The sequence below is a fragment of the Chelon labrosus genome, assembly GCF_963514085.1.
Source record: "Chelon labrosus genome assembly, chromosome: 17".
Lineage (NCBI taxonomy): Eukaryota > Metazoa > Chordata > Actinopteri > Mugiliformes > Mugilidae > Chelon > Chelon labrosus.
This window is the reverse complement of record NC_140350.1, coordinates 16,232,134-16,247,505: the sequence shown is the minus strand read 5'-3', so window position 1 is coordinate 16,247,505 and position 15,372 is coordinate 16,232,134. Positions and strand designations below refer to the sequence as shown.

Genomic DNA, 15,372 nt, shown 5'->3' with positions numbered 1-15,372 from the left:
TCCTGAATATTACAGAGGCGGTGGGAGACAAGATGGTGGGCTACACGGGCTCCTACACCCTGGTCGCTCCGGCCATTGCTATATCAGTGGTGGATGTCGTCCCCGGACAGTTTTCCAGTTTAACTTTTGGAGTGTCATCTGATGAGGCCGGCACAAAACCAGAGGTTGGTGGACGTCAACAGACAAATAGAATATGACTGATAATATGATGAATGATAAATGCATCAGTTAGAGTCAAGTGAGAGAAGAAGGTATATTTAGACAATGTGAAAAACTGGAGTAACTTCAAGTCATCTTGCTTTTAGTTTACAACATGTAACAAAGACGATCAGCAGATATTCTCATTCGAGAACCTGTGACTAAAGAAGATTGAGCATTTCGGAAACATATTCAGCCATGTTGCAAAAAACTAGCAGTAGCAAGTTGGGTACCAGGTACCTCCTGACTGAACGAGATTCGCGGAAGATGATGCGTTATTTAGAGGCTACATTTTGGTGCCCCAGTCACTCCCACTATATGTATATACGCAGATCTAAGTATCTCCCGAACGACTACAAATGACGCAAAAGTTATATGGCTAAGTAAACAATCGTATTTTATGCCAGAAATAAGGTCCAGGTTGTAAAAAACAGTAGTTCCCCTTTAACGTCCAGTTGTCTTTCTCTGTATTTCTTGCTCAGTAGCATTAGTGATGTAAATACTGTCTCCCTCCACACAATCTGATATAAAGTTTATTCTACATAATCTTGGTTTTACATTCATTTCCAGTCAAGTACAAAATCAAAATCAAGTACACTTGGAAAGTTTTAAGATGTCTGTGGTGTCCGGGCTTAAAGGAGAATTAAGACATTTCTTTTGATGCTGCAGGTTTTTATCAACATGCATCCCTTCAACGGCACCGTGGCGTTCATCTCGCTGCCATCAGTCTTGCATTACAGCTTTCCCCAGAATGACCCGAAGCCGCCGAGAGTCCAGTTTCAGTTCTACGGCATCCCGTTGCTCTTCAATGTACTGTTTCCTACAAATGCTTTTTATTCATGTTACATAAAAAAAACAACAATAACACTTCACAAGACTTAGATGTGAAAGAGTCATTCATTTGTATTTTGTGGTTATTTTCAGAGCGGTACAATCAGGCAAACCCTCAACACCTTTGTGGTGTCGGCCAGTGTGACCAACGCCAGATCTCCAATCAAAGACCTGGCTGAAGACATCAAAATCACCCTCCACCATCTTGTACCTAACACAGTAGGACAGGCTTTATAACACGCTAACACGCTGCTTAATACTACTGTCACAGCACAGCAACTGAATTATCTGATTTCACTTTCTTCTCTGTTAAAGCTTTCCAAGGACGTTCAGTGTGTGTACTGGAACTTCAATAAAAACAGTAGGTCCTGACTCGTCAGACTTTGAACGATGGATCAGGTGTGTTATGATATTAAATGTCAGTGTCCCCCCCGTCCAGATGGACACGGAGGCTGGGACGACCACGGCTGCAGAAAGTACAACAGCAGCTCCGACTACACGACCTGCCTGTGTGATCATCTCACACACTTTGGAGTTCTTCTGGTATGAACTGTCTGTTACAGACAAGCTAGTAATCTGAGGGGTTGGACAGATTCCGGTCTAGTTTCTTTCTTTTAGTGGCACACTGGATAAAATAAATACACTGATTTTGTGTATTCTGTGTCCAGGATGTCTCCAGGACTCAGGTGGACCCGGCTAACGAGCAGATCCTGACCATCATCACCTACGTGGGCTGTGGAGTCTCATCACTCTTCTTGGGAATCACTGTTCTCACTTACACGGCCTTCGAGTAAAGACTCCAACCACTGAGCTGTTATTTCATACCCTGACTGTGTTTACATGCAACCTGTCGAAAATAATTTAGAAAACTTTGACACCTATTGAGGACACATTTTTCGAATGACAGATTGTTCCTGGTGCTGCTTTCTTAGTCGTATGAACCTGTATTCAGTGATTCACCAACGGCCCTAAAAGACTCACCATTTACCATTTACCTTAAAATGAGAATAAACAGTTTAATATCATCTTTTCTGTGTCTGACCTTCTACGATCTTCAGAAAGCTTCGTCGAGACTATCCCTCTCAGATCCTCATCAACCTCTCTCTTGCCTTGCTGGGGCTCAACATGGTGTTTCTCCTCAACTCCTGGCTGTCCTCCTGGGGCCTGGATGGCCTCTGTGTGGCCGTGGCGTCCACGCTCCACTACTTCCTCCTGGCGTCGTTCACCTGGATGGGACTGGAGGCCGTTAACATGTACTTTGCCCTCGTCAAAGTGTTCAACGTCTACGTGCCCTCGTACATCCTCAAGTTTTGTGCTCTGGGGTGGGGTGAGTAGTCAGACACTAACGGGGGCGTTGACATGTTGAACGCTCATAAATAAACAACGTGTTGTCCTTCAGGTCTTCCTCTGGTCACCTGCATCCTGGTTCTCATCGTGGACAGAGAGGCGTACGGCCGTCAGCTCTACACAGATACTCAGTCTACGCTGGAGCCACTAGACAACTCTGACAACTTGTGAGTTCTAGCTTCATCTTCCACATCAAACACAGAGGTTTAAATCAACAGTAAGACAGACTAACTTTAAATGGAAGGCTAAACTATACTCCCCACTTGGTGGTGCTGATGAGTTGCACATTTAATAAGAACTCATATTACAAATCTACATACAGCTACTGTGTGCACACATCTGCTATTTTATATCTTATACCTCTGATAGTTAATATCAACTAACGTCTATAATCAATACACAGTAGAGAATCCAATATACTGCACATAGAGCAGCACTTTAGTGATGTGTTTGCTTCCCATTAAATATATTTAAACTTAATATAAATAAACTTGCTAAACATATCATAAAACATATTTCATGGTGTGATGTTGCAAACACAAACACATTTCATCTAAATATTGGCACATGATGCATCTCTTCCTCTTTCCCTATTCCTCTCTCTATTCCTTCCTCCTCTTTTTACTCATTTTTTCCCCTCAGCTGTTGGCTGCAGGACGATGTGACGTTTTATGTGACGGTGGTTGCCTATGCCGTGCTCGTCTTTCTCTTCAACACTGGGGTAAATCTTTTTAATATTTCATCACAGCTCAGACAGTTAAATGTCCACAGACAGACCAGGCTTTCTGGCTCATGAACAACATCTCAGTAAAACAGTATTCAACCTCCTCTCAGGTGTTTGTAGTGGTTCTGATCCAGATTCGTCAAATGCGGGTCAACAGCCCGGCCGGTTCACAGAGCGGACTCATGCGGGACCTGAAGGGGGTGTCCAGTCTGACCTTGTTACTGGGACTAACGTGGACTGCTGGCTTCTTTACCTGGGGACCAGGCAGAGTAGTTCTGCTCTACCTGTTCTCTGGACTCAACACCCTGCAAGGTTGTTGTCTGGTTTATGTACAGAGACAATTACTGAAGGCTGGAGAACGTCCAGCATGGTTAGAAGTCAAATAAAGAGACTAATCGATCATGAACACAATGATGTGATCACTTCAAATTAATTCCTGAGACATTTAAGAAAGATCGGATCAGTCTCATGATCATAAACTTACTGTGTTCTTATACGAGGCCTGTTGTGTTGCTTCAGGATCACAGTTCAAAAGAAAATAAATTCAACAGCTGCATGATGCAACTGTTTCACAGCTGGTCCTCTCAACTCAGTTGGTTTATCTTAGTCTGATGCAAACAGCTCTGTTTAAGGCTAGAGGTGAGATGTCCGGCTCAAAAATAAAAATATGTTGTCTCTCTTTTCCGTTTACTGCAGGACTTTTCATTTTCTTCTTCCACTGTCTGATGAAGGAGAATGTCAGGAAACAGTGGAGGATTCATCTCTGCTTTGGACGCTTTAGACTTGAGGAGTTCTCTGGTATGACAGTAAACCACAAACACTATGATGTGATGAGCTATCTCTCGGTTTGCCAACTGTGCAAAGACTTGAGATCCTCTATTATGAACAACTTCCTCCTTGCAACACATTAGGTCTGGGTTGTGATAGTGGATGCATGTAAATCTGGGCCTGATTTTTGTTACCTGTGTCTGGCCTTGTCGTCAAGAGTGGAGCAACTCGGCATCTGTTGGAGTTCAGGCCAAACCCAGAACGAAACCTCCCGAAGCATCGGTACCGTCGGTCCGCTCGGTCGAGTCCAGCTCCACAGACAGCACGTCAGCTTCCTCTGACTCCAGCCAGAGAGACTCATCCTGCAAGAGGCCAAACCTGGGTTAGGAAATGAAGCCTTTTACAAAGCATTTCACAGCAACGAGTTTGTCTAGAAAGGCTAAAGGTGATAAACAATTCAAGATCAATTAACTACATGATGATAAAAAGAAAAATAATCCATAATGAAAAGGCTTCTCAGATATTCAATTTTCTGTGGCATCTCTTTGAATCATGAATCGCTTGGTCCTAATCTCCAGTTAAGACAAGTTGGCAATTAGAAGTAATCATCCAATCATTCAGCCTCCTTCATGTGAAATGATCACAGATTTAGTCAGACATCAGAGGCCGTCACCTGCCAGCATCACACTGAAGGTCACTGCTGACACTAAATAATTACCAGACTTTGTAATTAAGTCAATTTAAACACAACTAAAAGGACATGATTTTTATTCCTCTATAGGTTTCCTCTGTTTAATCCCCCAAACTCCCAGACTTAAACTCTCAAACCACATCAAAGAAAATATCAGGTTTTCACACCTTTAAATTGCTGACAGATGTTTAATTATCTTGCAGGTCTTTTTGTGAATTCCATGGCTCTTCCTTGAGCTCAGAACAGCTGCTCAGGTTCATGAGCTCAGTCTCCCTACAGCAGGATGAACCCTACGCCTGACTGGAGGAATCACTTGCTAAACCAGCAAGAACAAAGATATGCCACATAAGAAACATGGTGTTTAGTAGACATGTTACTCATGCAGGGCAGCATGGAGTTCCAGCTTCATTGCATAGTTTGCTTCCATTTAGTTTTTTTGCCAAATATAATAGAGCCTTTAATTATAAAGACATAAGCAGTTGCATCAGTTTCAAGGAGAAGTTGGTAATTTAACTTTAACCATTAAAATTGGTTCTTGTATAAATGTGAAATATACACTATGTATTTTGTATGTCCATGTGAATTTAGTGGCATTTAACAAGCATCATCTTGCCTTTTAATAAACTACAAGTTTAAAAAGAAAAAGTAAATACAAAGAAAAGATTCTCTTGAGTTGTAGTTGGTGGCTCTTAAAAGAGCCTTTGGGTTGTTTTGTTGGAAAAACAATTTACTTGGAGCTGGTGTACTTGGTGACAGCCTTGGTGCCCTCAGACACAGCGTGCTTAGCCAGCTCTCCGGGGAGCAACAGGCGGACGGCGGTCTGGATCTCCCTGGATGTGATGGTGGAGCGCTTGTTGTAATGAGCCAGACGGGAGGCCTCACCGGCGATTCGCTCGAAGATGTCGCTGACGAACGAGTTCATGATGCTCATTGCCTTGGAGGAGATACCGGTGTCGGGGTGAACCTGCTTCAGTACCTTGTACACATAGATGGCGTAGCTCTCCTTCCTGGACTTTCTCCTTTTCTTTCCGCCTTTAGCGGCGGTCTTGGTCACGGCTTTCTTGGAGCCCTTCTTGGGCGCTTTAACTGGATCAGGCATGATTATATCTTCGACTTCTCCGCAAGATGAAGTCCAAATATCCGCAACGCTGTAATTATACCCACTATATGTAAATAACACTGTGCTGTTGCTTGAAGACGATTGGTTGGTTTCTGAATAAGACTGAGCATGCGCAATTTAACTGCAATTCCCGCCCAGAGCAGTTTGAAATTTCTTCCTGCAGCAGAAGACAGTGGTCGTGGAAGGACAACTCAGTCTAAAGTAGAAATAAATCTGAGTGAAAGTAAGTGTGGCAATAAAAAATAATAATTATATAATCCATGAAAATAATATTTTTCATAAACATATTTTTTAAGTATGTAAGTGAAATTGTCGTGCTCCAAAAGATGATGCAAATAAATATTTTTATTTACATAAAAAACTTACATAAAAAGATGAAGCTGTTTGCAAAACAAAATCCACTTAAAACAAATCCTTGCATGACAGACCCACCAATGCTCACGTTATTAATTCAGTTCAAAAACATCTTATAAAAAAGATGAGTGGTTCTCTCAATTCTACAGTATTACTGTACAAGACAGACTTAGACAGACTTTATTTGTCATTTTGATTTCCATCAAAATTAAATTTCGGTACAATGGCTCAGAGTACAGCAGGAATATTGAACAGAAACTGTATGTACAACAGAAACAGTATGTACAATTTACAGGAACGTATATACATAATACAATAAATATACATCTAAAAAAACTTAAAATGTAGATAAATATTATTACACTTTTTTAACTGCAGGGTAATGGGAGTGGGTGGAGGGGGGTACTCTTTATAATGCGTTGAGCAGTCTTATGGCATACGGGATGAAACTGTTTTTGAACCTGGCTGTTCTGCTCTGTAGGCTGCGAAACCTCCTTCCAGAGGCCAGCAGCGAGAACAGTCCATGTTGGGGGTGAGAGGGGTCTGAGGTGATGAAGTGATGTTTTTGGCCCTTGTCAGACAGTGCCTTTTGGCAATGTCCTGGATGGAAGGAAGTGAAGTCCCGGTGAATAAGTCCCGATAATATAAAGAGGTCCATCAGCAAAATACATACTTTTACATACATGTATTCATATAACCCCCAGATACAAAAATATAAACACAGAGACATTTTCCCATACATTTACAATTCAGCCAAGTGCAAAAGGGAAGTAAACAAGTTAAAATACAGTGAAAAACAAACACAGAGGTTCAGTAGCATCATTACATAGAAACAGATATGAAAGATATAAACTCTCTTTTAAAAAGGCCATACATGACAGATTTCTCCTTAATGATAACACTAAAACCCAGTGTTCATTTTGTTCCTGATTTCTTTTTTTTTTTTTTTTTCTAACAGTCTATTAAAAGACGTTGGATGGTTTCATCCTCATCACAATTGGACATTTTTTTAGTTGTTACATAGCAGCTCCACTGGACTATAACTAGTCTATTCACCGATATCAACAAGATGATGCCTCTGAGGTTATTGGAAAGGAGTTTGTCATTGATGTTTTTAATTATTTGCTGGTGTCCAGCCTGTGTTAGATATTTACATCAATTCCTCGCTTTTATCGTCGTCGATTATCTTGGCAAAGCCAGTCCAGTTTCAGTTCAGGTGATTCATTTGGCTCATAAAGTCTCCAAAGAGGAGTTTGTAATACGAAACATCGGTTCTGGCTCTGCCTCTTACATTTGTTGCAGTGGGCTTTGTTAACATTTGTCCAATGAACACTTCTGCTTTGAGCTTCAGAGAAGGAAACACTGTACATAGAAAGGAGTTCAGACACGATATGACTTTTAACAATGTAACTTGAGATTTGTAGTTCGTTTCCAAGACTGATCAAAGTAGTTTCATCCAGGAGAAAACTATTTTTACTGGTTCAAAACACACGGTCATCAAGATTCAAGTTGATTAACTCTGCAGCTGATGTTGAAAGTGTCACTTGGTTTTTCCTTCACCTTGAATCAGATGTTGTAAAATATATTTTCTTCTCCCATCACCTTAATGGAATATCCCAACATTAACAGCTTACCTTTTATCTTTCTGAATCATGTATCTTAGTTGGTAGAGAAATTACTGTATTTTTTATTGTTGATTTATAGCTTTGTTATATTTATGTATGTGTTGAATGCCTGTACATTGCTGCTGCAACAGAAAATTCTCTGTTTGAGATTAATAAAGAAACTAATCTATTTCCTGTGAAGACATTTTACACATTTGAAACAGGAGCTCTTTCAGTAGTAGTGGGTGGCTCTTAAAAGAGCCATTGTTTGGTTGGATTCTTCTCAGTACTTTACTTCTTGGCAGGCTTCTCAGTTTTCTTGGGCAGGAGCACCGCCTGGATGTTGGGCAGCACACCACCCTGAGCGATAGTAACTCCGCCAAGCAGCTTGTTGAGCTCTTCGTCATTGCGGACGGCCAACTGCAGGTGACGGGGGATGATCCTGGTCTTCTTGTTGTCGCGGGCAGCGTTTCCAGCCAGCTCCAAAATTTCAGCGGTCAGATACTCCAGCACCGCTGCCAGGTACACGGGAGCTCCGGCACCAACACGTTGAGCATAATTACCCTTTCTCAGCAGCCTATGGACACGGCCGACGGGGAACTGAAGCCCGGCCCTGGAGGAGCGACTCTTGGCCTTCGCTCTGGCTTTTCCACCGGTCTTACCACGTCCAGACATTTTCTCGATTGTTTATTTTCTCAGAGAATGATGGCTAGATCGCGGAGCTCTGTATTTATACCACCGTCATGCAAATCAGACTGTGCTGCTGCTCACACGCGATTGGTTGTCTTCAGAGTGAGACCGAGCATGCGCCACACAACCGTCATTCCCGCCTGTGCGTTTATACTCTCCATTCATCAAGTAAGCTATTCATCAAAATAAAAGCCATCCACAAATGTCCCTGTAAATTACTCACAGTTAAAAGACAAACTTTTTTATGTCTTTATTGATATATTTGTGGGAAGCAGCTTTTGTTTGTCATACTTGTTGATATAAAGTTTGAATAATAATGCAATATGATTGAACTTATCGGATTTTATACATTTACTGATCATTTAAACTTTTATTCAGTGATTGAGATCAGTAAAAACTTAAAAAGTTAAAAGCTAGAAAGACAGAACTTCTCATGCTCTATCAGATAGTTTTATCCAAAATACTAGTTCTATTAAGTACAACCAACACATACAATGAACAACACATCTTATATTACTATAATACAAGTAGATTTGAAATGGAAAGTACAGTTGTACAGTGATCAAGAAAGAATAGTTCGTTGTGAGAAACCCTCCTCACTACACAACTTTCTTTCTTTTCTTCTCTACAATTTACCGTTGTCGTATCACTTATTTTCCTAATGATGTTGTTAGAATAGTATTACTTTTCGGGATTTAGAGTTAGGATTGAGTTTACAATCAAGATTACTGTTACGTCTGTTCTGGCTGTTGTTTTTGCTCAGATGATGATTAACAGTGTCATTGTCATCAGGAACATTTTAGCAGATCTCAGGAAGAAGACAATGGACTCAAAGACCAACAGCCCTACATGGTGCTACATGGTACTACACAAGAAAACAAAAAGATAAATAGGTGCTTACTCGAGCCACTATGAGGAAGGTAATAAGAATCAGAATCAGATTTAATGACCAAGTATGTGCACATACAGGGAATTTGACTCCGGTAGCTTTACTCTCTTGTACATAAACACACAAATTTAAATAAGTGAAGAACATTAAAAATAAAAATAAGATAAAATAAACTAAATCTCAATCTATACACATAAAATATAGAATAGGATCAGATATATACACAAACGATTCGTACAGTGACTATATACAATAGTGCAGAGTTATTGTTTGTTCATGTGAATGGTCTCGCACTCTGTGACTGGCCAGAGTTCAACAGAGCGACAGCCCGGGGGAAGAAACTCTCCTTGTGGCGGGTGGTTTTGGCGTACAGCGCTCTGTAACGCCGGCCTGAGGGGAGGAGTCTAAACAGGTTGTGGAGGGGTCTGTGGAGATTTTACTGGCTTGCTTCCTGACCCGGGACCAGTACAGGTCCTGGATGGAGGGAAGGTCGGTACCAATGACCCTCTCTGCAGACCTGACTGTCCTCTGCAGTCTGTCCCTGTCATGTCTGGTGGCGGATCCAAACCAGACTGTGATTGACGTGGTCAGGACAGACTGGACTATTGCAGTGTAAAAGATGATCAGCAGCTCCTGAGGCAGGTTGAAATTCCTGAGCTGATGCAGAAAGTACAGCCTCTGCTGGGCCTTCTTCCCTACAGAGTATGTGGGAGGTCCACTTCAGGTCCCGTGAAATTGTGGATCCCAGGAACCTGAATGATAACTATGCACAGAATAAGAATTAAATTTAAACTTAATCTTTTAGTGATTTTTCATATTAATGTTCTGTGAATTAATATACACAAAAGGATTTAGAGCACATATTGGACCTGTTTAAGTACAAATACATGTTCTAAAAGTAAAGTGTATTACAGTTTTTTACAATCACTTTGCTACTATTTTTAGAACCTTGATATATTATTGATGTCATTTTTCACAACTCTAGACATAAAACTCACAACCAATGATCAAAATGCACATTTTTCAAAACTCTAACCCTTTTCTCAATTGCTTGGATACAATACACATAAAACTTAGATCATTTGTTCATTCAAAAAAAATCACCTGTTCAATATGATACAACTTAACATCAAAATACTACTATTTCAAAAGGTAATTCACACATTACATTTCAAATGAGTGTCTATTCATTTCCTTACAATGATCTATCAATTGATACAACTGCTCAAAATGATAACTGTTGCATTACTCTTACTGTAACATCAAAGTACTACTATTTCAAAAGCCAATTCACACATTACATTTAAAATGAGTGTCTATTCATTTCTTTACAATGATCTAACTATCAGTTGATACAAAATGATAAGTAACTGTTGCATTAATCTAAATGCATAGTTGTATGGAAACAGACAAACAATCTTCCATGTCCAATCATGAAAGCTTCAAGATACTTTACGTAACGAGATTCATTGTCACCAATTAGCGTGGCGCATGAACCGATTAGACTACAATATCCATGGATGACGCCTGCAATGACATCACAGCAGACAACTGTCAGGCCTGGATTCGCCATGCCCAAAGGTTTTTTCCAAGATGTTTGGCTAATGAAAACACCCATTGTGATGTAGACGAGAACCTGTGGCCAAATCCACAACACAGAGTTGATGACAATGTAGAAATACAGTAATCGCTCCTGTTTTGTTTCTTACATGTACAGTACAAGCAAGCAAGTTGAGGAACACTGCATTTGATGTTTTACAGTACTGTCTTTTATTTTCTACTGTATTTCATAGCTAATTACAGTATTGTTGCTTTGATTCAAATACTGTAAACCTATGTTGTGATTGTACTGTCTTGAATTTCCCCTTGGGGATCAATAAAGTATCTATCTATCTCTATCTAGTGTTTTGCGTCAATATACTGTATTACAAACTTTGTAGTATTCTCTCTACTACTGCAGTACTTTTACAGAGATGTATTTACTGTACTGTACATGTAGTACCATAATGAAACCTGTATCACCTATTTTGTTCTACAATATTTAATGATTGTACAAACAATGACACAGTGAAACTATTGGTTGCTTGTGTGTGATCTATAGTTCTGTTTCAATGGTATTTCACAGTAAATTTGTTTTTTGAACCAATGATTGTGCAAGTGCAAGATTTATTTAAAGATGTGAATGCACAATGCAATGTTTTGAACATTACACAGCCTGTGTTACAAGTGATAACCGTTGAGTCTACAGTTGTGAAAAATGACATCAAGGTTCTGAAAATAGTAGCAAAGTGATTGTAAAAAAACTGTAAAATAAAAAATTACATTATATTTACATCCAAGCCCCAAAGCATATATTTTAATAGCAATTATTTGTTTCTATAGACACTTTTCAAATATGGAAGCTTTTTTTATAGAAATAAATTAGAAATGACGCCATTTGAGTTTAGGTAGGTGGCTCTTAAAAGAGCCGTTGTGGTGTGCTAACTGGCGAGTTTAAGCCCTCTCGCCGCGGATACGGCGGGCCAGCTGGATGTCTTTGGGCATAATGGTGACCCTCTTGGCGTGGATAGCGCACAGGTTGGTGTCCTCGAACAGACCGACCAAGTAAGCCTCGCTGGCCTCCTGCAGAGCCATGACGGCAGAACTCTGGAAACGCAGGTCGGTCTTAAAGTCCTGAGCGATCTCCCTAACCAGGCGCTGGAAGGGCAGCTTGCGGATCAGCAGCTCAGTGGACTTCTGGTAGCGACGGATCTCTCTTAGAGCCACAGTACCGGGCCTGTAACGATGAGGTTTCTTCACTCCACCAGTGGCCGGAGCACTCTTACGAGCAGCCTTGGTGGCGAGCTGCTTCCTGGGAGCTTTTCCTCCGGTGGATTTACGGGCGGTCTGTTTAGTTCTAGCCATGGTTCTTTATTAGTCTCTTCTGTGTTACCAGTTAAAGAGCGAATGTAGCGTTTGCGTGAACGGCGGCTTTATATAGAGGCTGCCGTGGTAACCTCAACGCTGATTGGTCCAGACGCACGCGCGCAGGAGCTGCTGAACTATTGGATTAAACTCATTCAAAATTAAAGCGTCACTAACGGCTGCTGAAGACGAGTGCTTAATTTTTCAAATGAATGTGTTTGATTCGTTTAAGTTAAGCTTTCAGAAATTTAGATTTTCATTTAATAATTTCTATTATTACTGAATGAACACTATCAACATTAAAAACTCACCTATTTAATGTGTTTTCATTTATGTTTAAATTAAACGTTTCTATGTTATGTACAGTGATGTTTAATGTTTAGATGACCAGTTCAAGGGATTACTGGGTATATTCATACATACAAGGAAGCTGTCTTGGTGTTGGGTGAAATAAAGACAATCGAATATGAAGTGATATGATACAAGACTTTTAATTTAAACCTCTGTTACATCTCGTCTGTATGATGTTTAAGTGTCACTGGCACATGTTAAAAAGCTACTTTTAACAGATAAGAGCTACTTTTAATATGTGGTAGGTTTTATTTTGGAAGTCTAGCATTCTTTTTTTCAAACAATGTGTTTATTAATGTTCTCTCATAAATATACACAGGCTTCTTCACACATGCATGTTGCAGCATAAAAAAAAACAAAAAACATTTCTGCTTCCTCAACCAAAGTACACATAGAGACACAGATATAGAACAAAGTCCATTATTAAACACAAGTTGATCTTGTTGTGAGGTTTACTTCAGCTAGTATTCAGTCTTCCGTTTCTTCCTTTTCTTTTGTGAGAATCTTTGCTTTTTTTAACCTCCTCCCAGAAAACATACTACACTGCCAAACACAATGAATCAGCGTCCCCTTCACCTCAATGCATTTTGTGCATAAATCTGTACTATTGCTATTATATTTGTTTAGCTCAACAGGAGTAATATACGTTCTCATCTGTCACCAATATTCTAACAATCTTAATCACTTATTGATTGTTTGAAAATGGGATTTCATACATACTAATTCCCAGTCCTCTTGCAATATATCTCTTCTATCCATCCATTCCATTTATAATTAGAATTCTCAGTTGAAATCGACAGTAATAAATTATATATCTCCGAAATAGCATATTTGTTATCTATCTTTCTATCCTTAGATATCATTTTCCTTTAGTACTATTTGACCAGAATCAGTATTCCCTTTATTCAATTGAAAAAAAATTCAATTTCAAATTCAAAGAGTTTATTGTCATGTGCACAATGTAGAAACATGTTTCCCTATACAATGAAATTCTTATTTTGCCATCCACCCAAATGCCTAACAATATAAAAAAATCTTATAAATAAAATATAAAAGATACATATAATACAAAATTTAAAATAACTAGTATAAATATCAATGCGCAAATGGGAATGTAAACAGTGAACTGGAAAATGTAAATAGAAGCTGAAAAAGTGAACAGTGGTTATATGGCATGAAGTAGTCCATGATTTTAGTCTATGATTCTAGACTCCAGTCAGCTGTTGAGGAGTCTGATGGTAGCGGGGAAGAAGGACTTCTGCAGTGTCAAGGTCCTACATTTCACACTCCTGTACCTCTGGCCTGAGGGTAGGAGTGGGAACAGCCCATGTTGGGGGTAGGTGGGCTGCCGTACCACATGCTGATGCAGCTGTAGAAGTTGCCACACACATATGAGGAACTTGTTGTGGTGGTGAGTACAAGACACATACACATAAGTCTGGAAAATCTAACAATAAACAATATAGAGGACAAACTACTGTATGTATTGTTCATTGAGGTAAGTATTAATTAACACAGATGCATTATTTGAATCCATTAGTCTTATAATTATTTAACCAAAATATATTTAAATGTAAGATAAATATAATGTACATTAACTCTTAGATATGTTGTCAGGCTGCTGTACAGCATTAAACCCAAATATTTAAGTAATAAGGTTAGATTTGGATTTAATACAAACTATAGATATTAAGCAACAATCTTTTAGTTTCATTCATAGACTTCCCTCTATATTTTTACATTTTGGCTGCACACATTTCTACTTCCAGTATTCTCAATGTTTTACTTAACTGTCTGTAATACTACTGAACGTCTAACTGGTTTATCTGTAACATGTGTGAGGCAGAGAGCTCTTTATCGGAGGATGTGGTGGCTCTTAAAAGAGCCTTTGTTTGATTGATGGTTTGCTAGAGAGCTTTACTTCTTGGCCTTCTTGGCTGCAGTCTTCTTAGCTGCAGTCTTCTTTACTGGGGCTTTCTTGACTGGAGTCTTCTTGGCCGCCTTTGGCTTCTTAACGGCGGCCTTCTTGGGGCTCTTCTTCACCACCTTCTTGGCGGCGGGTTTCTTTGCCGCTGCCTTCTTCTTGGGCGACTTCTTGACGGGAGTCTTCTTTACTGCCGCTTTCTTTACGGCAGCGGTCTTCTTGACGGCAGCGGGCTTCTTAACTTTGGTGGCTGCCTTCTTCTTCACCACCTTCTTAACCGCGGGTTTGGGCTCCTTCTTGGCGAGCTTGAAAGAACCGGAGGCACCGGTGCCTTTAGTCTGTGCAAGGGTTCCCTTGGTGACCATCTTTGTGACAGCGGTGTTAATACGCTTGTTCGCCTTGGTCACATCGACGCCTTTCCCGGCCAGCACCTTCTTCAGAGCCGCCAGAGACATTCCCTTGCGCTCCTTGGATTCGGCCACAGCGGCCACGATAAGCTTGGGGAGGCTGGGTCCATCTTTCTTTGCCTTGGGAGCGCTCTTCTTCTTCGGGGCTTTAGCCGGAGCTTTAGCGGGAGCAACTGCTGGAGCTTCTTCTGCCATGTTGAGTGTCAGTGTTCGTCTGAACGTGTCCGAGCTGAGGCAGGAGGAGGGACTTATAACGGCCATGAGAACCGTGGAGAAACAACACATAGCGACGCTCTGCTGCTGCCTCTCCTGCGGCCACACTTGTGTTTTCTCTTCCACTTCTCGGACACAAAAAACACATAAAACTAAAATTTACACTCACAAGATATGCCAGAGCGAGGAGAACACCCGTGTCGCTCCACATCGAGCTCATGTTGGTCTTCCTGGACCCATCCAGTGAATCCCAGCAGGCTTCAAACCTCTCGGATTCACGGTGACTTTGTGCATCTCGCAGCGACTTTTCTCCACGTTTCGTCTTCAAAAACGTGTCAAAACGGTTCAGATTCAGTG

At 40.5% G+C, this 15,372-nt stretch overlaps 4 protein-coding genes across 5 annotated transcripts; all 4 read right to left on the bottom strand.

The window, feature by feature from the left end:
• Nucleotides 1-291: 291 nt before the first annotated feature.
• On the bottom strand, nucleotides 292-5,842 carry LOC311502284 (histone H2B-like). 2 transcript variants are annotated; one of them, XM_084564441.1, is made up of 3 exons: nucleotides 5,291-5,842; nucleotides 4,063-4,230; nucleotides 292-3,895 (listed from the first exon to the last, which is right to left on the bottom strand). In XM_084564441.1, the coding sequence occupies exons 1-3, from the start codon at nucleotides 5,656-5,658 to the stop codon at nucleotides 3,754-3,756; spliced, it is 678 nt and encodes a 225-aa protein (XP_084420567.1). In that variant the 5' UTR covers nucleotides 5,659-5,842; the 3' UTR covers nucleotides 292-3,753. The 2 variants fall into 2 exon arrangements, with proteins under 2 accessions (XP_084420567.1, XP_084420568.1); XM_084564442.1 differs by having other exon boundaries at nucleotides 292-2,265.
• Nucleotides 5,843-7,881: 2,039 nt separating this feature from the next.
• Nucleotides 7,882-8,505, bottom strand: LOC311502262 (histone H2A-like). The gene has a single exon (XM_084564404.1). It carries the CDS (start codon nucleotides 8,310-8,312, stop codon nucleotides 7,929-7,931), a length of 384 nt encoding a protein of 127 aa, XP_084420530.1. The 5' UTR covers nucleotides 8,313-8,505; the 3' UTR covers nucleotides 7,882-7,928.
• Nucleotides 8,506-10,536: 2,031 nt separating this feature from the next.
• On the bottom strand, nucleotides 10,537-12,269 carry LOC311502554 (histone H3.2). The gene has a single exon (XM_084564827.1). The coding sequence runs from the start codon at nucleotides 12,118-12,120 to the stop codon at nucleotides 11,710-11,712; it is 411 nt and encodes a 136-aa protein (XP_084420953.1). The 5' UTR covers nucleotides 12,121-12,269; the 3' UTR covers nucleotides 10,537-11,709.
• A 2,081-nt stretch (nucleotides 12,270-14,350) lies between these two features.
• Nucleotides 14,351-15,042, bottom strand: LOC311502552 (histone H1-like). Its single transcript, XM_084564825.1, has one exon. It carries the CDS (start codon nucleotides 14,995-14,997, stop codon nucleotides 14,389-14,391), a length of 609 nt encoding a protein of 202 aa, XP_084420951.1. The 5' UTR covers nucleotides 14,998-15,042; the 3' UTR covers nucleotides 14,351-14,388.
• Between the last annotated feature and the right edge of the window lie 330 nt (nucleotides 15,043-15,372).

Excerpts from the sequence above, each read along its gene's own strand:
- LOC311502284 (XM_084564441.1), bottom strand. The coding sequence starts at position 5,658 with ATGCCTGATCCAGTTAAAGCGCCCAAGAAGGGCTCCAAGAAAGCCGTG. Across the intron at positions 4,231-5,290 it reads ACCAAGTACACCAGCTCCAA|GATGAGTCTCTCTGGCTGGA; the intron begins GTAAATTGTTTT and ends GGCCTCTTGCAG. Across the intron at positions 3,896-4,062 it reads GACGACAAGGCCAGACACAG|AGAACTCCTCAAGTCTAAAG; the intron begins GTAACAAAAATC and ends CTGTCATACCAG.
- LOC311502262 (XM_084564404.1), bottom strand. The coding sequence starts at position 8,312 with ATGTCTGGACGTGGTAAGACCGGTGGAAAAGCCAGAGCGAAGGCCAAG.
- LOC311502554 (XM_084564827.1), bottom strand. The coding sequence starts at position 12,120 with ATGGCTAGAACTAAACAGACCGCCCGTAAATCCACCGGAGGAAAAGCT.
- LOC311502552 (XM_084564825.1), bottom strand. The coding sequence starts at position 14,997 with ATGGCAGAAGAAGCTCCAGCAGTTGCTCCCGCTAAAGCTCCGGCTAAA.